Below are 24008 nucleotides of genomic sequence, written 5' to 3' on the forward strand. Positions count from 1 at the left end.
CAAACAACTATTATATTTACGATCTTTGATTTTAACTCTCCTCTCTCTCTCTCACCCGTTCTCCTCTTCCGAACACCTAACCACCAGTGACTAAAACGTGCATCTATATATACTGTTGTGCTGGGATTCAATTACTAATTATTTACTCACTTGAATCCCAGCACGTGAATTCATTACGTGCAACACAGACCCGTTTATATCCCGTGTACCAATCTATACACCAACATTAACATACGCACGCATACATACACATAACACAAATGCACACAGGGGCGGGGCGCTTTGCCACACTGATCTAGTTTAAATGTTTGGTTTTCGGACAGATTTTAAATATGAACCTCCCTGTGATTTATAAAGAAGCTCCAATAAAGAAGGAAGCCAAACCAAAAAAAAATTACAAAAAGGAATGGGAGAGCACCTATCTTTCAACCTAGGGGAAAAAAAAACAATCCGATTTTTATATTATCGCTTAATCTTACAAGTTACCGTATTTACTCATTTAAAGGTCACAGTTTTTTGACCGAAATAAAAGTAAAAATTTTGGGGGAGTGAAAAGCGAAACCGAGCAGCAGAACCTGAATTTGCAGCAGTGTGTCAGAAGATGTATATGTAATCGAAAGGCTATTTTTGCTGGTGAACGTGACAAAGTCACATTGGCCAATATGAACAAAGGATGAAAATAAAACTGACAAAGTAATTCACCCTTTCAGCTACCGTAAACTGCAAGGACTGCCGTTCATTACTGTAAGTACTGTACATATTTTCTTTTCCTTGTAATATAATTGGTGACTTAGTCTGATGTTTTAATGTATGATAACAGTGTCCCATGTTGGCACCTAGAAATTAAAAGGTAATTTAACAGTTAATTATTGTGTTTTTTTTGTTAAGCGTTAAATCCGCCTTGCATTCAGGGACTTTTTTTTTTTTGTTGGTCTTCGAATTTGGGGATGCGGTAGATTTAAATTGATAAAGTATGTTAACTCAGTGAATTACAATGAAATATAATTTCAAATAATACTTGCATTAAAACAATGTCTGACCAATTTAAACAAACGTTCTTATGTGACTGAATGTTGCCAGGTAGACTATTCCATATCAAATGAGGCATATAAACTGTGCAATTTATCGATCTGTTAAATGAATCCTAGTTAGTATACAACACATTTCAGAAGTTGCCTTTGCTACAGGAGAGTAGCCCTGCTGTAGCATGACCCACAGACCAAGATTAAGAACAAGCTATGCCTTAATAACAATAAATCCCTATAAAAATCAATTCTTTTCTGTTTCCATCCAAATGGTTTCATATAAATGCCCCCCCCCCCCCCCCCATGCCGTGTGAGCTGGAAGATAATAAAACATCTCCTATTCCCAGACCAAAGTCCATTTTCTATCCACTCCCACCACCCTCACATTAGAAGTCATCAGCCAAGCTCGGCAGACCTGGGAAAGACCTGGCATTACCTCTGCAGCTCAGTCAGGCTGCGGCTGGCGACGGGTCCCAGAGTGTGCCGCAGGAAGTTCTGCTTGAGATTGAGGTGCGTCAGGTCCTGGCTGTAGAAGAGATTGGCAGGCAGATGCTCGAGGCTGCAGCAGGACAGGTCCACAGAGCTGATCCGCTGCGACACAATCTGAAACAATCAGGGCAAAGGAAACCGAGAAAGGGATTAGAAATGAGTATAGGAGCTTAGACTGGCACATGCATCAGGAGTGTGATGGCGATGCAGCATTATGTGGTGATGAAGAAAGAAACAACAAAACAGTAGCCATTGTATGAGGTGTGTGTTTGTGCAGGTTGAAAAACCAGAGACACAGTTAAATGGGACAATGCTTTACGTTGAAAACTTATTGTTTAGCTTATATGTGTGAAAGAGATAGACAGGGAACTTGGAACGTCGCAATTACAGTGTACCGTGGCAGTATTATGAATTTGGAGGTTTTTGGTTTTAATAGTAAAATTCGAGAATCAACTGTAGCCAACAAAATATTGTATTTCTGTACTTATTTTTAACTGTAGTATCACTGTAGTTTAAAGTTGAATGTCACATTAAAGTTGAAAGTTAAATTTAAAACCGAGTATCACTTTAAAATTAATAAATAGTGTAGTTGAATGTGTTTTAATAAATCAAGTGGAGTATATTAGAGGTCTGCTCAGTCCTGAATTTTAAGTCCGACCCGAAACCGAGCAAGCACATCTTTTTTTGGACCCGACCCGATCCGATACAATCAAGCACTTGCAACTAAGGCATGTTCTTGTGTAAAATCGGATGACAATTTGCAGTGTAAACATACTGGTAAATTAATTAATAAATACATAATAATGAATCATATCTAATTTACTTTGTCATTTACTGTCCAGATAAAGAAAGCAAGACTTGGAAACAATAGATGAACATTACGGCCTATTCACCTTTGTCATCCAAGCACTGATAAGCAAACCTTTTACTTTTGTCATGGAGTGTTCATTACAGTCTTTTAAAAAGTAATCATTTGGCAAATATGCCTGTTTCTTTTCCAGGCTAGAAATGCTGCTAAAAAGGCTGTCCTCTGTTGATCTATGGTCCTTCCAGCAACACTGAAGTCCTGCTTGCTGCTGCTTGTGGGAATACATAGCACGCTACTTTCTAACAATTTAGGCGCACGGTGTTGTGTTCCTTCCACCAGTTCAGCAAATCACGTTCATTTTCCATCACTAGCTTCTGCGTTGTATAGTGCTGTACTTCATCATTGGAGGGGCTATGCTCTGCATGTACATTCTCCCATTCATCACACCCAGTCAGTGCTTTTTTGGCAGCTGGTACATCCTCATCCACTTGGCTTTGCTTTCCGTTTAAGTTTCTGAGTAGTCTACGTTCTTCAGTGTAAACTTCTTCACATTCATGGCTAGGCAGCATTCGGAGTTGATTAAATTTAGGCCAGAGAAATATTGCTACCTTATGTAAGTTGCTTATTTCCACTTTTTTTTTTTTTTTTTTTTTTTACAAGCCATTCACTGTGTTGTTGCCTGACACGTGCTTGCATCGGAGTATCTGAAAGAAGTGGCTGACAATGTCGTTTAAGTTTCTCAAACCATAAAACCAAGTTCAGTGTAAGGTACGCATCTTCCTCCAGTTCCCTCTGAGCTTCATAACATGGTTGTAGGAATAAAACTAAAAACTGCAACATATCCAGGGCAATGTTTTCCAATCTGTAGCTCTCTCCGCGATCTTTGAGCTTCTCGTGCAGCTCATGATAAATTTCCTGAATTGAATTCAGTGTGAGATACAAAGTGCTGAACCTGGTTTCTCCCATCTGTAATAAGGTTTTACACAACTGTGCTGCAAGACCAGACTGTTTGATGCATTTCACCAAAGACTTGGCATTATTGATTGTTTCTTCAACATCTGGAGCTTCTGAAGCTAACTCGTTTGAATCAAGAGCATGTCGAAGAACAGTGTTGTACACGTGGTCTTGACAATTTAGGCGTCGGTATGGTCTTAGAGCAAGCACTATGTTAGCGCCCTGATCTGTCAACAACACTGTGTGTTCACTAGCAGCCGAGTGTGTTCACAAGCAGCCTTAAAATCTCGTTTCTAATGTTTTCACCGGTTTTTGCTTCTTCAAAGTCATGTCAGCTGACATTCCGACACTCGCCTCTTTCAGTATCTCATTAGTTATTTTCTTTTCTGTTCAGCTACATCACGGCACCTCTTTGAGGCTGTACTCGGATGCAGTAGTTGGCCGTAGGTAGAGCCATCATTAATCAGTTCTTGTGCTAAATCGATGAACCCCTTTCCAGACACAGTTTCGAAAGGACGAATATCCTTGCAACAAAAACTGACGTATGTCTCTGTAATTTCTGATTTTCTATGTACTGGCACAGCTTTTTCAGACTGTACAAATGATGTGATGCACGACTGACTAGGCCCAGCTACTGGGCGAATGCATCTCCTGTCAGTGTGCCACTGCAGAGATGAATTCTCTGGGGTTTACAAGACTTACAATTTACAAGACTTACACTGTACATAGCCACTCAGATTTTTGTTTGCACTGAGTACAACAATGTTGAAATTCTTCCATACATTAGATTTAGAGTTACCTTTTCCTGTCACAACACTTTCTACAGCTACACATTCTCCCATCTATATATATATATATTTTAATAGTCTCCATATCCATACTTGAATAAGCTACGTAGAAAATGTTTCAAAATCCTTGTATAAAGAATCCACCAAAAAATATACAATAGGCCCAACTGATTTAACTAATGACTTGATACCTCGTGGAATGCTTGTATCGACACAAATGGGAAGTCGGAAGTGGGATCTCAGAGTCATGTGCGTATGATTAAAAAACAGTATTGTTTTAAAGTAAAAGCTAGTTTGCACGCTTTAATTTAACACTATATAACCCGACCCAACCCGAACCTGCTTGTATTAAAACTACACGCGACCCAAACCCGACACTTATAGTCAAGGCCCGTCGGGTTCGGGTCTGGTTGCAAGGCCTTAGCATCTATAATATATTTCCAATCATGTTGGATTTAGAGCGTCACACCAAAACTAACTGTCTGCAAAGCACCCACTGTGAAAAGCAGCGACTACAATGATCATTGTTCCCCAGATTAAAAGATAAAGTGTACAGTCACATGGAATCAACCCATGTTGTTAAAAGAATGAAAAAAAGGCTTGTTTATGTATTGCTCAGGCACTGAAATTTATTTTTCACAAATCTCAAAAGATGTACTCTTGGCGCAGTGATGTATTTTTGCTTTTTAGATAAGCCTATGCTTCTTCCAGTATGAAAATAGTACAATATTCCTAGTTATTCTAACCAGGCTCTATGCTGTCAAATAAATTAATTTAGGATTTAAAAAATCAGAGAACAATGATATCAAAGTGCATATCTATTTGTTTTTTCAAGGCCCGGACTCCAGACTGCATTACAACTTGTCGCAATCAAAACCACTATTGTGCATATAGTTTATCTGCTTCCATTTCCAATTATTTAAATCTTTTTAATTGTTTTATTTTACCAAAGTGGTTCAATATACAGTATGCATACGCAGTCTCTGTACCACTAAATCAATTCAGATGCTGGCAGTTGGCTGCTACCCATCAGACGCGATGTGGCAAGAGAATCTGTGCACATGGTCCAGCAGCATCCAGAATGACTGAGGAAACAACAACACTTGCCATTGAAAAGATACCCAGAGCTTTATAACAATGGTCATCACAATTATAAAGATACAGACTTGAAAGACATGTGTATGGTGTGTATGGTCTTGTCGCTGCGAAAGTATCTCATCGCCAATTAAAAAATTGCATCGCATCTGGTGTGTGGAGACCTTAAGATTCTGAGATTCACTGGCACTTGACTGCATTTGTTTAAGCCCCATCAAGATAGAATATTGTAAAGGATCATTTAATATTGTTAAAAAATAAATAAAACTCCAGGTCTCAAAGTCACTATATAAACACTGTGACGTTTCCATTTGAAAATAATTTTGCTTAGGAACATAAAACACAAGTAGGACACTGTTAGAAGGATGATAAGTTGTCATGTGCTGGAATACAGAACACAGAATTGCAGACTTCACATCTCTGCACAAAAGTTTCTATTGATCTTCTGGACTGAGCAATTTTGATTTTTTTTTTACTTAAACAAGTTAACAAAGAGAAGCCCCAGTTCCAGATGGCATAACAAAGACAGTGAGAAATTGAAGAGCACCCCACAGTCCCGCTATTTAAACTCCTTACTATACAATGGGACTCGAGGCATGCACCCACAGCTCTCACTAAAGTAGCAGCTTAAAACTGAACCAGCTTGAGATACAGTAAGAGCGATTTATTCACAGACCAAGTATACAATTACTGTACATGGGCAAGTCCGAAGATACAGTGTACAGAGATACAGAATTCTACAAATCAAGTAATGCTGTTTTTCTTTTATTAAAAATGCTTTTTAAAAACATCTTAAAATGTAAAATCACATGAAACATTCAGTTGTTTCGCTACTCTGGCAGATAAGATTTTTTAACTGGTCTTTTCTATGTTAAACTACCGAACACTACATGTGGCAGCTGTGGTATACAGAAACGACCAAAAACTGACCAAGATATGAGAACTTCTGAGTAACTAACGGACTAACCTGGTTTTAAAATATAGCTTGTCAAGCAGCAAGCAAAACAAAATATGAAGCGGTTTCCTGTAGAATGACCCACTTACCTGTACTGATGAGAAATAAGTCCACATTTAAAGGATGGAAAAGCTAGCCTAAAACATAACGGGCCACTCTGGCCCCTACTTACACCACCCTTAGTCTGGCACGATAACGAATTAAACATATTCCTTTACTCCTCAGCCACGCTCAATTCCTTCTTTTGTTCTTCATGTAATCCCTTCAAAGTGTTATTTCCTTTGAATATGAAGCACTTTAAATCATTTGGCTCTTCTCTAGAATTGGGAGTACCTCACGAATTTAAAGGCACATTGGCCACAGTGATGTCAATAGGGAACTCGTCTAACTTTGCATACTGTAGGCAAGCCTATATATGCATGTTAATATCATACATGATCCCTCAATAGCTGCAAATACAAATTTGGATCTAGTATCAGTAGCATGAACAAGTTGATAACACCAGGCATTACAGTAAATACACTGTTTGGACTGTACATGTAAAAATGTAAGTGTGAGTTGTGTACATACAGGTCCCGCCATTTAGCCCCCTTGCCTTTCGAACCAAGGTTCATTACAAAAGAGGTCTTCTTGTTTCACTCGATACAAAGTTCTAAAGTGTGACACGTGTGCTTGGGCACCTCCACTATATAACTTTCTCTGAGGATATGCGTCCACAGCAAGGGATAATCATCAAATAGAAATACGTCATTCATTTTTAGATTTCTGGGCAAGCAGTTAACATTCAGGAACATCATCAACAACAATTCTGATTATATTTTTATTGTTATCTTATCTGCTACACGGTGCAAATTCAAAAGTGTCACACATTTGACGGCAAGAGACAGGGCAGACTGTAAACAAAGTCTGCCTTTTGCTATTTTCTTCAGTAGTGCAGTGGATGGATATCAGGTGCAAACCTAAGCTCTTTTTCATTTAACAATGAAGGAGATTAAACTCTTCACAATCCAATAGAGACAACCGTTCTGTGTATAAACACTAAGCACGGACATTCCTGAACAGGGCCATTGAATTGCATTCCATCCACTAGAAAAAATGCATCTCTTTCAAAATCCAGAGAGCTTGCTTTGTTGTCTGGTATCGTACACAGAATAGGCCTACGTTTGTTTTTAACATGTATCAGTTCAAAAATAGGTGAAAATACCTAATATTTCCTGTAAAATGTTTTCAGTATTAAAAAAACTAATAAAAACACAATTCAGAATTTTGATCTTTACCAAACTAAAATGCAATTTACAATCCCCTACTGATATGTAGATGGGGCATATCTGGATCACAGCTTGTAAATCATTTTTTTTACAACACTGTGTTAATGTCTATTACAGCATGCTTCTATTGATATTAACTTTTCCATTTAACAACACAACTAATGGACCCCTAATAGATAAAGTAATGAGTGGAGGATCAAGGAATGGGTGCATGCAATTTATTTGACCACTGAATGAACAGGCAGACAATATACAGTAATAATCTGGTCCTTAAATACAAGGATCAAATAGTTACAGTTGTGTAATTTTATTAAACAATTCCTACAGGGTGTAATAATTATCTTTTGTTCAAAATCTTTAGGTTCACTGGTGATTTTAATTTTTTTTTTTCATTTACTAGATTAAAACATTATACTGCTGCTAATAAAGTGAAGTTTACAGAGGATCATGTACAGTTGACTTGTACCTTAGGATGATATGTAATTGTCCATTTGGCCACCTAAAGTGTTAATGGGCAGCAGTGTGGAGTAGTGGTTAGGGCTCTGGACTCTTGCCCAGAGGGTTGTGGGTTCAATCCCCAGTGGGGGACACTGCTGTTGTACCCTTGAGCAAGGTACTTTACCTAGATTGCTCCAGTAAAAAAAAAAACCAACTGTATAAATGGGTAATTGTATGTAAAAATAATGTGATATCTGTATAATGTGAAATAATGTATAATGTGATATCTTGTAACAATTGTAAGTCGCCCTGGATAAGGGCGTCTGCTAAGAAATAAATAATAATGATTATTTATTAGGTATTTTCACCTGTTTTTGAACTGATACATGTTAAAAACAAACGTAGGCCTATTCTGTGTACGATACCAGACAACAAAGCAAGCTCTCTGGATTTTGAAAGAGATACATTTTTTCTAGTGGATGGAATGAAATTCAACGGCCTTCTTCAGGAATGTCCGTGCTTAGTGTTTATACACAGAACAGTTGTCTCTATTGGATTGTGAAGAGTTTAATCTCCTTCATTCATGGGGTTTCCATGCGGGTCAAGTTACATGTGAAATGGCGATGCACGTGCATGTTTGGGAGAATTACTCGGGTAAATCAGGTTTGTTTATCCTCAACTATAAATATTGCAAGGGATCAGGTCAGTTGTTACTGTGGATTCCAAGATGGCAGAAAGTAGTTGCTGATGGGCGATTTTATGGTTAGCAGTGGAGTAGTTCACCTTAATGCTAATGCGGGCAGTCTTTTTTTATTATTGTTTTTTTTACTGTGTCTGGTCTGTCATGTTGTATATATCTTGTGGGTTTACAGTTCTGTATAAAACCACTTACTACGAACTGCGTTATGCATTTGTTATAGTATTAAAGCAGCTGTTTAAGAATACCCTTGCTGTAAAAACTATGCTGAAGTTAAACACGAAGAGCCTGCCCTCCACATTAATAAATATAGTTTGTGAACTGGATGTCATAAACCAGCTCGATCGCCCAGAACAGCGCAACAACATCCAAGTTGTTGATGCCCTCTCAGAACTGACCAAATAAAATTGCAAATAAACGTATTGATTATGTTTTATTTACAAGCCAACCCACCTGACATTTGAAAAACAATTTGGTCAAGAGCACTAAAATACATTATTAACCAAGCAGGCACAGGGTATTTTGCTTTGTTACAGCAGCTTAGATTCACTCGTGTACCAGTTCTCTGCGCTTGGAAACCACATTTTCACAAAATGTCACTAGTAATCTTCAAAAACAGCACGAGTACTTTACGCATAGCTAACTTACATATCAACCCCCACCTTTCCCATTCATTTGCATGACGTTGGGTGAAAAGCCCGGTTTACTCGAGTAAAATAAACGGAGCGAATGGAAACCCAAAAAAGCATTAAAAAAAACTTTTGTTAAATGAAAAAGAGCTTATGTTTGCACCTGATATCCACTGCACTACTGAAGAAAATAGCAAAAGGCAGACTTTGTTTACAGTCTGCCCTGTCTTGCTGTCAAATGTGTGACCCTTTCGAATTTGCAGACAAAATAACTACAGTAAGAATCTAATCAGAATTATTGTTGATGATGTTCCTGAATCTTAACTGCTTGCCCAGAAATCTAAAAATGAATTACGTATTTCTATTTGATGATTATCAATAACACTTGTTTATAATCTTGTCCAGGGATATTATAGTTGTAATCCCTAGTTATTTGATTAATTACAGTAACTGCAACCACAGACTCAGAACTGAATGCAAAGCATTTGAATTAAAAGAGCAGATTGTATCTTGCTATATACCTATTATTCAATATTAAAAGGAGGCTGAACTTTTCCAAATATCTACGTTCCATCTGATCTGCCTTCATGTAACAGAAAGACTGTTATTATACAAAGACATAATCACCCTTGACTTAAAAGAAAAATAAATGTACCTAAAATAATACTATGAAATAAATGTGCACATTGAATGCCTATAATATCGTACAGCAACTGCAGCAACAAAAAACTGCCATATTTGTCCATTTTTTAAACAGTAGACAAAATCAAAACTTTAGCACTAAACTGTATTTTTTAATAATTATCAATATACAGCTCTGGAAAAAATTAAGAGACCACTGCAAAATTATCAGTTTCTCTGGTTTTACTATTTATAGGCATGTGTTTGAGTAAAATGAACATTTTTGTTTTATTCTATAAACTACTGACAACATTTCTCCCAAATTCCAAATAAAAATATTGTCATTTAGAGCATTTATTTGCAGAAAATGACAACTGGTCAAAATAACAAAAAAGATGCAGTGTTGTCAGACCTCGAATAATGCAAAGAAAATAAGTTCATATTCATTTTTAAACAACACAATACTAATGTTTTAACTTAGGAAGAGTTCAGAAATCAATATTTGGTGGAATAACCCTGATTTTCAAGCACAGCTTTCATGTGTCTTGGCATGCTCTCCACCAGTCTTTCACATTTATGTTGGGTGACTTTATGCCACTCCTGGCGCAAAAATTCAAGCAGCTCGGCTTTGTTTGATGGCTTGTGACCATCCATCTTCCTCTTGATCACATTCCAGAGGTTTTCAGTGGGGTTCAGGTCTGGAGATTGGGCTGGCCATGACAGGGTCTTGATCTGGTGGTTCTCCATCCACACCTTGATTGACCTGGCTGTGTGGCTTGGAACATTGTCCTGCTGGAAAAACCAATCCTCAGAGTTGGGGAACATTGTCAGAGCAGAAGGAAGCAAGTTTTCTTCCAGGACAACCTTGTACTTGGCTTGATTCATGCCAAAGCTCCCCGATTCCAGCCTTGCTGAAGCACCCCCAGATCATCACCGATCCTCCACCACATTTCACAGTGGGTGCGAGACACTGTGGCTTGTAGGCCTCTCCAGGTCTCCGTCTAACCATTAGACGACCAGGTGTTGGGCAAAGCTGAAAATTTGACTCATCTGGGAGTGCTTCAGCAAGGCTGGAATCTGGCAGATTTGTCTTAGTGAAGGACGCATGAATCAAGCCAAGTACAAGGTTGTCCTGGAAGAAAACTTGCTTCCTTCTGCTCTGACAATGTTCCCCAACTCTGAGGATTGGTTTTTCCAGCAGGACAATGCTCCAAGCCACACAGCCAGGTCAATCAAGGTGTGGATGGAGAACCACCAGATCAAGACCCTGTCATGGCCAGCCCAATCTCCAGACCTGAACCCCACTGAAAACCTCTGGAATGTGATCAAGAGGAAGATGGATGATCAAACAAAGCCGAGCTGCTTGAATTTTTGCGCCAGGAGTGGCATAAAGTCACCCAACATCAACGTGAAAGACTGGTGGAGAGCATGCCAAGACGCATGAAAGCTGTGCTTGAAAATCAGGGTTATTCCACCAAATATTGATTTCTGAACTCTTCCTAAGTTAAAACATTAGTATTGTGTTGTATAATATCTGTGATTTAGCTAGATACTCTTGTATCTAGCTAAATCACAGACACTACAAAATATGCTTATTCATTGTTATTCGGAGCGTTCATTTACATTATCCCACTTCAAAACTGCCGATGTTTAGACGTTAGAAAAATAAAAGTATACAGTAGATATGTAAGTTAACATAGGTCTGCCTCATGTAAACTCATTTTTAGACTTTGTGTGCATTTTAACTGCAAACATAATCTGTATTTACAAAAATAGTCAGGTTTAACGTTCCCTACATATTTGATGTTCTTTATATAAGTAACACATACTTTTTTAAAAATCGGTATACCTTACAAACTTAACAGTCTGTTCCGAAAATGTATCTATGTTAAATACAATATTTAATAAACTAGTATTTACATATCTGTCTCTCCAAGCTGTATGCAGCCATGCTTTGTATTCCCTGCTGTCGATGCCATCGAGTCAAACACTTTAATAACATATATGTAGCGATGCACTTATTATTTTGCTGTACCATAAAACCACCAATGGAATTTCTTAAAGACTTAATAAAAATTTGGTTTATAAATCAGTTACTATATACAGAACATCAAATATGTAGGCTACGTGTTGGAGCACCTCACTTCTGTTCAAAGTACTGAGTGTAGTGGCACTGAATGTGAAGAAAAAAAGCTTTTACGTATTTTGTTTTTACTAATGCTAAAGTGTACCGGTGTCACAGGAAAAAAGTTAAAAATACAAAGGGCGTCCTGTAATTTTCAATGAATCTCAAAGAGAACCTTGCGTTTAAGTTCTAAGATTCGCGCATGCGTAAAAAGGGTCAAAAAGGCAAATGCTAACTTATTTCCCAGCTAACTTATTCCCTGTGACACCGGTATTTGATCTCCCTTATCGTAAATTAGCTAAATGCTACGTCTGCACTGATTTTTGTAAGGATAAACCTTGAAAAACATTCATTCGCTGCATAATGTCAAACCAAGTTTTTCGTGTGTTGTAGATAATATACCAAGAAAATGTATACATTTCTAAAAGTTTAATCTTTACAGTTTTTAGATTTTATTTAATTTTGTATAAAAAATGCAGAAGACATGGCTTTCGGTAACAACAATTTTTTTAATTAAGTTTACGAATAAGATAACCCTTACTTGGTATCAGTTGCTAATTTTAGCACAACGGTACACATTTCTAACCAAACATTGAGCACATAATCAATAATAACTGTCATTACGGTTAAATAAAAAGTTCAATAGTTAATGCCATGGCGGGAAAGACACACTGTTAATCTGGTCTTTGATTACATGCAATTATGTTAGACTTAAAAAAATAAATAATCCAAATTATGACTGATGAACCAAAATTTCACTCATAGCAATACTGTACTAGCAATTGGCCGCCAGCTAATCCAGTATCCAGCAACACAATCGCAAAAACTGAGGTAGCATTAGAGAGACGGCTTTGACCAGTCTTGTACACAGCCCCCTAGCTAGCGTATACTTTATTCATTCTGCTAATTTAAATTTTGTCATCGTTTTCCATGACTTTTCCAGGACATTTTTTTTCCTCCATTTTCCATGACTTTTCCAGGCCTGGAAATTAAGTTAGACATTTTCCAGGTTTTCCAGGACGCGTGGGAACCCTGCCAGAATCATATTAAAATATGCACCTAAAATTAATACAGGGGCAACATCCACGTTCTCCATATAATCCCACATCAGTTATTATTCATTGTGCATCGCATGCAACCTGAAAGTTTACACTGTGAAAGTTCTTTCTATTTATAAAAGCACAGCTGTCTCCAGGGGGTGCTTTAATCACAACATGTGTACAGTCAATAGCCCCTATAACATTTGGGAATCCCGCAACTGAGTAAAATGTACTCTCAGTTTGTCTGATGCATTCAGCAGTTTTAGGAAATGTCGAAATCCGGCTGCTGTAACTTGATGTAAAGACCGCGACATAGTGCTCTGATGTATTCCTATTAAATCAGAAGTCGTTCTTTGAAAGGACCTGGTTGCATAAAATGATAAAGCTGCTAAGTTTCATCTCAGTTGTTAATGCTGAAATGCGTTTAGTATGGTTGGTCGCATCAGGTTTTATTAAGGTACACACAGTTTGTGTACTGATTGTTTATCGAACAGGAATCTTAATTTAAACTCAGCGGGTGAAGGGTGCTTTACAGAACTCAATGGGGATGTTTAAAATAAAAGCACCTTCAAATATAAAATAAACCAAAACAAAAACTTATTTATTGCCATTGTTATTTAATATGAACTATTAATACATTTTGTTTTGATTTCTTTTATATTTTAATGTGCTTTATTTTAAGGTAACTAAAAGCCCGTAAACATTTAAACAGGAAGTTTCACATATGAACAGCTAGTTGAATCTACACCAGTGATAGGCATGTAAAATAACAGGCACAAACCGACGTCGTAAATCAGGAAAAAATGATAATACATCAAGGGTAAGCGCGAAACTTCGATATTATATTGAGATTCGTACATTTGCATATGAAAGTAGTTTGAAACGAACAGTCGTAACTAAACTACCGCAGCACGGATGAAACTAATTTACAGGAGTGAAAATGACTTTGGTAGGTCTACGAAGTCACAAAAAACTACGAAGTCAAGTTATGAAAGAAAAATCAATGATACGTAGAGCCCAATGCGTCAATGGATTTTTTTAGATTTTATTTTTTATAAATAAACCAGGATCTTAAAACAAGGAAAGATGGAAAGACCACAAACTAGCTAAACTAAAGGTGCATGGAGTGTACATGGAGTAAACAGCCTCACACTCAAGTAATGTATAACATCCTCCAATTAGTCTCACGTATTATTCATTCAAAAGACTTGCAGTTAATGCCAAATAGTCTTTTTTTTGCTGCTGTCGATAACCCAGTAAAAGATCTTCTAAAAGCTTCTATTTGGGTTCTCCATTGTGAAGTGTTGCAACATCATTTTGCCAAAGAGGACAAGTTATCTGGATGAAAATAGCTAAGTACTTGATTGTTAAGGTACAAAGTGTGTGTGCCTATGGGTTTACACTTATATTCACAATTGAACTTGTTCAGACACTAAAATATGCTGATAAACACATGATTAATTATAATAACTTTTTCATAGAAAACTCATAATAGTCTAAGTAACAGGGCACCATTCAATCACGAGTCAATGTTACACATGACCATCTTATGTTGCAATAACTTACTGCACAAATCTAAAGGAATGTGCTGAAAAACAAGGACTTCTCATGTTTACACCTCGACAACTAATCAAAAGACAACAGAAGAAAATTAGATGATGATAAGATAAAGCTTTAACTCATGAGTGCTGATTTCTTTAACAGTCTAGGGTGTCGTGCATACAGCTGTAATTGAATCCACCAAAAAGCCTTATAAAAGGTATAAAGTGGTGCTGAACTACAATTGCTTTCATTTTTAAAATATTAAAAGGTAATGCAAGAAAACCAAAATAAGTTTTGCTTAAAACAGTCAAACAAGCAAAGGGCAGTGAAGCAGTATGGAGCTGGACAGCATGTATAGCATGATTTTCCTAGATGGTGCAGAACTACAGCAATCTCTCTATGGCTTTTTGACAAGTGTACTTGACTAAACGACACTTAACACTTGTCTGTTGTGTACTCCTTCGGTCCTCCCTATCAATTTGCAACGGTTGCTCTTGCCATTCTTCAAACACTTTTCACAGTGCAGAAGACCAAGTCTTATTTACCGTGTCACCTTCCCTGGCATTTAACATAGCTAAGTTTTGCTTTGTAGGTCTAGCAAGTGACAGTGTGCCTGGCCTCTGTCTCAAATGTTATACACAGCAATTCTAGGCAAGACATGAATACAGAAGCCAGAAGCATTACTCCACATAATGGATAGTCTTCCTCAAACTTGACCTCAATAACTGGAGCCCAGTGCAGTGAATTGTAAACGCCAAGGCAATGAAAAGTTGCTGGGCGAAATATGGCCAAGGAATTACAAGACCCCTCCAAGACTGAAATTAATTTCACTCAACAGCGTTAAAGCGTTCAAGAGAATAAGTTTCAGCTGACCTCAAGTAAACCCCCCCACAAAGATGATTAAGTGGCTTTGGTTGAAAAATGTGCAACTGTACAGGCTTCAACAAAGTTGAACCCTGGGAGATAAGATTATGGGATGTAGTCTTGAGCAGATGGTATCATTAGAAACACCAGTGGGGTATTGATTTTGCAGAGAAAGCACAGTTAACAACAGGCTCACCTTTGAGGCTTGTCGGAGCCACCGCAGGTACTCTGTGAAGGTATCAAAACAGATGTAGTAGGTATGGCTTTGGGGCCCAGTGGAGCTAAAGGCCAAGCAATGCTGGTGTTTTTTCACTTCTTCCACCTGCCGGGAAAAAAATAAATAAATAAAATAATAATGTTTAAAAAAAAAAAAAAAGTATTATCATATAAAATCTCTCATCACAATATCTAACTTCTCTACGATTTTGTAACTGGTTCTCTCTATGTTAAATTGGCGAACACTACCTGTGACATGTGGTACACAGAAGCGTCAAAAAACTGACCAAGAAATTAGAAATTCTAAATAACTCTGTGGTCACTACTAACCTAGTTTAAAAAATGTAGCTTGTCATGCTGCAAGCAAAAAAAAAATATTAAGCCCTTTCCTGTAGAATAACCCACCTACCTGTACTGTAAATGACAAATAAGTCCACATTTTAAAAGATGGAAAAGCTATCCTAAAACATAACAGGCCATTCTAGCCTCTAATTACACCACCCTTTGTTTGGCACGAAAATGAATGAAACACATTTCTTTACTTCTCAGCTGCGCTCAGTTTGTAAATATTAATATTCTGATCCAGCGGTTGTATGCAGTTGTTCTGTGTTACGGTGGGTTTTACTATAGTCTTATTTGGCTGGGGCCCCTGGACACGTTCTTCCTGGACCATGTGGTTGTCCAACACTGGCTGTGGATTTCATTCCAGCTATTTAACCCCTTAATTGTGAACCGGCAGCAATTTCAACCAATGAAAACATTAGGTTATTGTCATAACCCTGGTTTCCTGAAATAGAAATGTAACCATTACCGAATGGGTATTTACCCCCTAAAGACCCGAAACCTGGATATACCAAAGCTGCTCAACGAGCCTGTGATGCAGACTTGGTCTGCCCCCGAGGGCACAAAAGGAATGCGCTCACAGATTTCAGCGTCATTTTTCTTTCAATACTGATGCAATAATGGACGCAGCGACCTTGAATGTTAATGGTTACATTTCTATTTCAGGGAACCAGGGTTATGATAATAACCTAACGTTCCCTTTTAAGTATGAAATATTATTATCATAACCCTGGTTCCCTGAAATAGAAATGTAACCATTAACATTCAAGGTCGCTGCGTGTAGACAGGTGATCAGTTTTTTATTTATACTATTATAACAACCTTGACTTGCATAAAGAAGGAAAAACATTGAGTGAAATAGCTCGCATCACTCGATTTTCAAGGTGTGGTATCCGAAGCATAATCAACAAGTACAGAGAAACATCATCTGTAATTGACAAACCCAGTACTGGAAGACCCAAAAAGCTGTCTAACAAGGATGAGCAATACTTGAAGATAACATCCTTAAGGAATAGAAAGAAGACAAGAGTTGAATTGACAAAAGAACTGGCAGAAGGCACAGGTGTTCTTACTGGAACACATCCTTTAAGTCCTGATTTCAAAAGTGACCTTCGTACTGTTGATTTGATGGACAACGACACCTGTGCCTTCTGACAGTTGTTCATTTTCCGTGGAAGGGAGGCAGTGGAATAGACTACATTTAATTGGATAACCAGTTCTAAGAATAATTTAATCAGTTTTAGTCACTGAAGGTTTAATAATTATTGATTGTATCGTGTATACATTTATATTTATTTCTGTATGTGTGCTGCATATACCAAGGTGGACTTGTGGAGTAGTGCCTATAGCATATAAAGGATTTATAAGCAGATCAAAACAGCCCATACCTTTCCCCCAATTAAAGGGAGGATGTGCATCTTCCCCGACTGGCTGTCCTTCACAGATGATACTATTAGACAGGTCCCACACAAGATAACCTGTCGTTTGGTCCACCGGTTTACTGGGAGCTGCATCTTTCCTTTCCGAACATTAAAGGTCCCAGAGAGTTGAATCCGCTCTGAGCTTTCAATACTGTGAGGCTTCCCTGAAAGAAAAAGATTCATAGTTATTATTAAATAGAACATAGCAAAAACAAAAATGTCTTTTTCTGATGACTTGCAAAACCACAGCAGCAGCCTGACTTGATGCATTCAATACTTGGCTGCAATCCCTTTTAAAATTTGGCAACTGTATTTTAAAAGGCACATCCAATTCCTCTGTTATAACTCATTAATTTACAAAGCGTAGTGGTGGTTTGCTCCTTCTGGGAATGGAGAAACGCATTTTGTAATTGTTTCTGCAAGCATGAGAACAGCAATTTGAAATCTGAAATGACTAATCTATGGTAAAACTTATGATCAATGGAACTTTAGTAAAACACAATTGCTTAAGATGACGTCACTAGCTGGTAAGGCCCATCTCATGCCGCTAATGTCCACAGCCGAAGGCGAGGGCATTTAATGTACCGAGAAGGGCCGTAGCAGATGGTAAAGCCCTCTTATGAGGGTTCTATTGTTATGAAAATGGATGTTTATAAAAAAAATGAAAAAAACATTTAAAGTTTCTTCTGTTTGTTTTTTCGTGATTTTATGCAGCACTAGTTTTTGTTGCTAATGAATACAAATGGTTTTCCTCAATATTCCATGAGTAATGCGGTTTGCTCTGAATTCCATGTGCTCTGGTAGCTTCAGGTTTCATTATCCCAGCAGTAGACTATGTCGCATCATGGGTATTTCTAATAGCCTAAATAATACCTCAATACTGAAAAAAAAGAATCTTCTACAGTGGAACGTCGCATATCCGACCGTCACACAACCGCCCTGATCAATTAACCACCTCGCTAAATAAATACATAAATAAATAAATAAATAAATAAATAAATAAATAAATAAATAAATAAATATTAAAAGTAGGCTACCAGACTAATGGAATTAGCAGCAAATGTAGCTTCTGCGATGGAAACAGAAAGAAAGCTTATAGCAATCAGCCTTTTGGTGCTTTCCCCTTTAAGAGAGGCGGGCTGTGTGCATGTGTCAGTCAGCTGCGTGTAGCAGTGACGATTCAATACACCAGTCGAAAAAGTTTTTTTTTTTGTTTTTTTTTTTTGGTGCAATGTGTTTATGTGATGGAGCACACGCTTGCAGATATTGGCAGTGTGTTGTTGTAGCTTTTAAATGCATTTGAATTAAACAAAGCAAGCTTCATAAACGCAATGCTTACCGGCCGTTTGTTTAAAATAGCTGAAGCAATATTCAAACCGAGCTGCTTATCGGCTGTTGGCAATATCAAGAAAGAGCGCAAAGTTCTGTGACAGAGATATTAAGAAAGCAGAACCAGGAAGGCAGGGACTTAGAGTTAAGAAAGAAGTCATCAGTTGCAGTTTACTGTACATTTACCATTTGTTTTGTATTTTTTTTTAAGCTTTCTGTGTAGATGGCAACAAAACGCATAGCAACACTGTATTTGTAGCCTAATTAATCTTGTTTACGTTTGCTTAATTTTAAAGCAAAAAATGTCCCCATGTTTTAAAGCAGTTTGCGTGTTGTTTTTGTTCATTAACCTATTTATGGATGTGTAAATGCTTTTTCTATAGATGTTTGCAAATCCGACTTTCACACATATCCGCCTATACCCCAGTCTACAGGGGGCCGGATATGGGACGTTGTACTGTACTTACATGGAGCTGTTCTTCAGTTCAGGTACATTGTATACAAAAGCTGACAGGGTTTGTTAACTGTTTATAAAACAATAACTTTTTATTTTTTAATTAGGATTTGAGTGCAGGTTTGTGTATTTGTGCAAGTTTCAGTATTTAAGTTACTGTGAGGTCCTAAAATGTATTAAAAAATATCTAGTAGTCTACATGTTAATGCTGTTCGTTCAGTAACTTGTTCACAGTGTGTTCATAAAGTTTTTTCTCTTCCTGGTTTTGTTAGAAGAGACCACGTCCTGTGTTGTTGTTATTATGATTTGCTGAAATGAAGTTGCTGAAAGTAATCAGATTGCATCCAGTTGTTTGATTACTTCAACTCGTCATTCAAACCGAAGACTAGTTGCCGTTGTGGTTATTGTATTGCCACTGACAGCAAACACTATGCTTGACTTTTTTTCACTTTAATTGCTAAATTTAAATAGATAGATTGAACACAAAGGACAGTGAGAAAGCAGACTGTGTCTACATTGACAGATAACATTCAGAGGGTGTGTATAGAAGAGCAGAAAAAAGGCAAAATATATGAATACAGTATTTAAATATTTTCTGGCAGATTGATTTGGAACATTGATTAAACATAGTTTGAAAGATAACAATCAAGGTCCTTTACCAGAGATTAAGGCCCTCGTACTGACCAATCAGGTTAAAGAAAGTTCAGATCCATTTTTTGAATGCATATTATAAACTACAGTATACAGTGGAGCTAAAATTATGTTTACAAAGTTAACACTCCACTCCAGTATGACATTTCAAATTAACATTTTGAAATGTCATACTGTAACATTGTAACATACCTGTTTGTTTGTTCTTTACATTCATTCTAGTTACTGTAAGGTTATAAAACTTTTAAAACGGCAAATGGAAATAAAAACAGAATACTGTTGTATTTTATTAAACTTTTAATAATATGTTTTGAGGATCTTGCATGGATTTTTTAATATTTTGAAATTCTTAATTTACAGTATCTTGTAAATATCTAAATAGTGTGTGAAAATAAATGACATTATAAATACAAATCTATTATAGAAATACAAAAACAGACTACAAAAAGTCATTTTTATTGGAAAATAATGTGATAGTTTCAATGGATAACCATTTATACCATCTTACTGTATACACTAAAGTTATAAACATTGAATTCATTAAAACATTGACAGCCTTGGTTAATGACTCCTATATTTTGCATCTTTATTTCCAAATCTTCCTGCAAGTACTGTATCGGACTACTTAAAATATCAAGTCATTCACTATCAAGTGATGATGGGTTTCCTCCTCCCAGAGCTCATGGGTTGCAAAGCAGCAGTTCCATCGACAATAAGAATTGACATGGTAGTTTTTTTCAAGCTCTAGGGTAGTACCCTGTTGTATATTAGTGATTCCATGAGCCTCTCTCGTCTCCAAGCACTTGAGGCGCAGCACTGCACTAGCCAGTTATCAGAGCAGCCTGCATCACTTTTCTCCACATTTGGCCAGTGAGCGTTCTCTTGCACCATTTCTACCCCAACGAACCTCTGTAACGATGCCTGTTTTACATGCTACAGTAAAATATGTACCATGCAACAGGGCATATGTAATAACTCATTTCTCTAGGTTACATGAAATGTTTTGTGTTGCTGCTTGTGTCTAAATTAGGCTGCAATTATTTAGGCTGCAATGTGGCCTCAGTAAATTTCCAGGAGTTTGACAAAACACGCAGCTAGTTTCACCTGTTAATCCATGTGAGCTCGTTATAACCAAAGAGCGTTGTAGACAGGGGAGGGGATGGGGGACGCCGCAGGACACCTAACACCACACATCTGACTAAAATACAAAATACAATAACTCCCTCTCTATAATGCACATATAGTGAAGCAAAAATGTAACTTTCCGTGAATTAACCATGCATAAAGCACCATGTAATCAACGCTGTACTTTTTACAAAAAAAAACAAAACACCGGTACTGTATTCACTGTAGAAATATTGCATGAATTTAGTATAGGGAATTGGGGGACATGCTGTAGGAACATTATATCTGAAGCGCGTTATAACCAAGAGCCTTATAGCGAGGGAGCACTGTATAACAAAGAACTGTACAACGTGTATGTTTACAACTCTCATGTGTTTACTACAATGTGTTGTACATGTGCAGTATACTGTAGTAGAATGCATATTGAAAATAAATTGTATTAATGAACCCTATTGTAATCAGTGCAATACCTGCAGAAGCACGGCAGTGTTCCACGCCAATAAAAAGCATGTTTGTGTTTAAATGCTTTATAGGTGAATTCCTGATTGTCAACCTCATTTATTGTAACCAATTGAAGTGATATTAAAAGGGTTTGACTAATTTAAAATCCAACTTACACTGCAGTAAATAAAGTCCACTTCAAATATGTATTACATACTGTACAATTACTGTAGTTCTTTTACCTGATGGGAGTCATTTTTTGCTCTGTTTATCTTTTAGTCTGAATAAAGGGTTGTCATTCACCCACGACAGGCTGATGGTTTTGAAACTCCACGTCTGCAGAGACAGTATTTCGAATGATTCAAGTGAAGTTGGCGATGAAAGCTATATATAATTTCACTACTCTGCTGTTTAGTCCATTAATTCTGCTGAAACTCGGTTCAAAAGAGTTGTTACTTTTACTTACCCCCTCTTCCTTCTTTAAAATGAAAAGGCCTTAACAGTCAAAACGCTGTATGAACAGAGCAAGAACTCTGACCTTTTGTAATATCTAATAAAACAGGAAGTTATGTACAGTGCATCGGATATATTGTGAGAAGTGAATTTAAATCAAGGGAAGTAATGTTAAAACTTTACAATGCATTAGTAAGACCTCACCTAGAATATTGTGTTCAGTTCTGGTCACCTTGTTACAAAAAGGATATTGCTGCTCTAGAAAGAGTGCAAAGAAGAGCAACCAGAATTATCCCGGGTTTAAAAGGCATGTCGTATGCAGACAGGCTAAAAGAATTGAACCTATTCAGTCTTGAACAAAGAAGACTATGCGGTGATCTGATTCAAGCATTCAAAATCCTAAAAGGTATACACAATGTCGACCCAGGGGACTTTTTTGACCTGAAACAAGAAACAAGGACCAGGGGTCACAAATGGAGATTAGATAAAGGGGCATTCAGAACAGAAAATAGGAGGCACTTTTTTACACAGAGAATTGTGAGGGTCTGGAACCAACTCCCCAGTAATGTTGTTGAAGCTGACACCCTGGGATCCTTCAAGAAGCTGCTTGATGAGATTCTGGGATCAAAAGCTACTAACAACCAAACGAGCAAGATGGACCGAATGGCCTCCTCTCGTTTGTAAACTTTCTTATGTTCTTATGACAAAGTTTGCATTTTATTAACCAACATCAAAGTTTTTCAAATTATCTCAAAGTTTAAAAATAACCATATACATGTAAAATGTTCTAAATACCTCTTCTTTGCTCAGTAGGGCAATAGCGCGGCGAAGACGTCTCCTACTTGCCAAAATCCTTGCCACAGTTCTTTGGAACAGGAATAGTGCAAATGCTACAGCCACTCTTCCAAACTACAATCTGACAGCAAAAGATTGAGTAGCTTCTTGCTCAGTCAAAGGTAAAGGCGCTGAGTGATGATGCTGAAGTGCGTCCCATTTAACGCTTTTAGCTACACCCTACACCCTACTCCCTCGCTCATCCAAGTGCACACTCTGTGACGTCAGTAAAACATCATGCGAAGTGTACACTTGTCGAACGGTGTAGGGTGCAAGGGAATGGTTTGGGACGCAGCCTCAGTCTCAGCAAAGATCTTCTATGTACACAAGATAGTCAACTGACCCTTTTTTCCGTCACCACCGATGCAGTGTATCTATAATATAAAGTCAGCTTAATTTCCTATTCAAAGCTTTCTCTTTTGAAAACAATTGCATTTTTTAGCAAGATTCGCCTGGATTTGTTTAGAGACACCCTCCTTAACACATACGTGTTATTATTTCTACGATCGATGTTTTCACTTGGCCTGACAAGGGCTCTTTTCGCCGAAGTGCTGTCCAAAATTGTCGGCTCTCATGAATATTCATGAGCAGACAAGACGGGGGCGTGGTTTGGCTGTCAAGGGGTTGGGATAGCCAGTGATCGAGATTCTAATTTCTATATCCTTGATATCAGGTAGTTCGCTGTACTGTTTGATGATTTGAATGGGAAGACATATTATTTAAAAAAAAAATGGATTTAATTCTACATTGATATACGTAGATAAAATATAAAGTTTAAGAGAATAATGGCCTTGGAGCATCCATCGATGCAGATAATGCATTGTGTCTCTGTACCTTTTTGGCAATGCAGTAACAAGCTGGCGATCCACCAGGCTCCATCCGAGACTGCCCCTTCCCGGTTCATCACAATCCGTACAATACATTAATAACTACTATTGCTCTATAATTAAGTGAAATAATATTTTTATGTGTACCTTTAGACTACTGTATTAAAAAACATTCAGTCATGATTAGCTACCGTGCAACTGAGAACTAAGCTAAATACAAGCCGTCTTTTTTTTAAAGATGTAAATTTAAACTTTAAAATAAAACAGTTGTTATTAATTTACATAGACATACAATGTATTTTTTTTAATAAGACACTGTTTTAAATAATGAAGGCATAAACAATGGATCATAAATATAAGCCTAATTAATAGTAGGCCTAAGCCTAATAATCAGGGCTTGAATTTCATTTTTGTGTGCTGGAGGAATTTCCCCCCTATGCTGTAGCCAATGGAGGGGGATTCCAAAAATTTAGGAGGGAAATGGCAAAAAAAGGCACTTTTGCATATAAAAAACTATAAAAAAAAAAAAAAAAAAATATATATATATATATATATATATATATATATATATATATAT

The 24008-nt window shown here is 37.3% G+C and overlaps 1 protein-coding gene across 1 annotated transcript in view; it reads right to left on the bottom strand.

The window, feature by feature from the left end:
• LOC117400369 (PH domain leucine-rich repeat-containing protein phosphatase 1-like) overlaps window positions 1–24008 on the bottom strand; it is a 143358-nt gene that overhangs the window by 63657 nt on the left and 55693 nt on the right. Inside the window, exons 2-4 of the mRNA XM_034000224.3 lie at window positions 17285–17481; window positions 15535–15660; window positions 1462–1628 (exon numbers count right to left, since the gene is read on the bottom strand). Of these exons, the coding sequence (XP_033856115.3) occupies window positions 1462–1628; window positions 15535–15660; window positions 17285–17481 (490 nt within the window). The remainder of the gene's footprint in view (window positions 1–1461; window positions 1629–15534; window positions 15661–17284; window positions 17482–24008) is intronic.

The sequence above is a fragment of the Acipenser ruthenus genome, chromosome 4 (genome assembly GCF_902713425.1).
Source record: "Acipenser ruthenus chromosome 4, fAciRut3.2 maternal haplotype, whole genome shotgun sequence".
NCBI classification, from domain to species: domain Eukaryota; kingdom Metazoa; phylum Chordata; class Actinopteri; order Acipenseriformes; family Acipenseridae; genus Acipenser; species Acipenser ruthenus.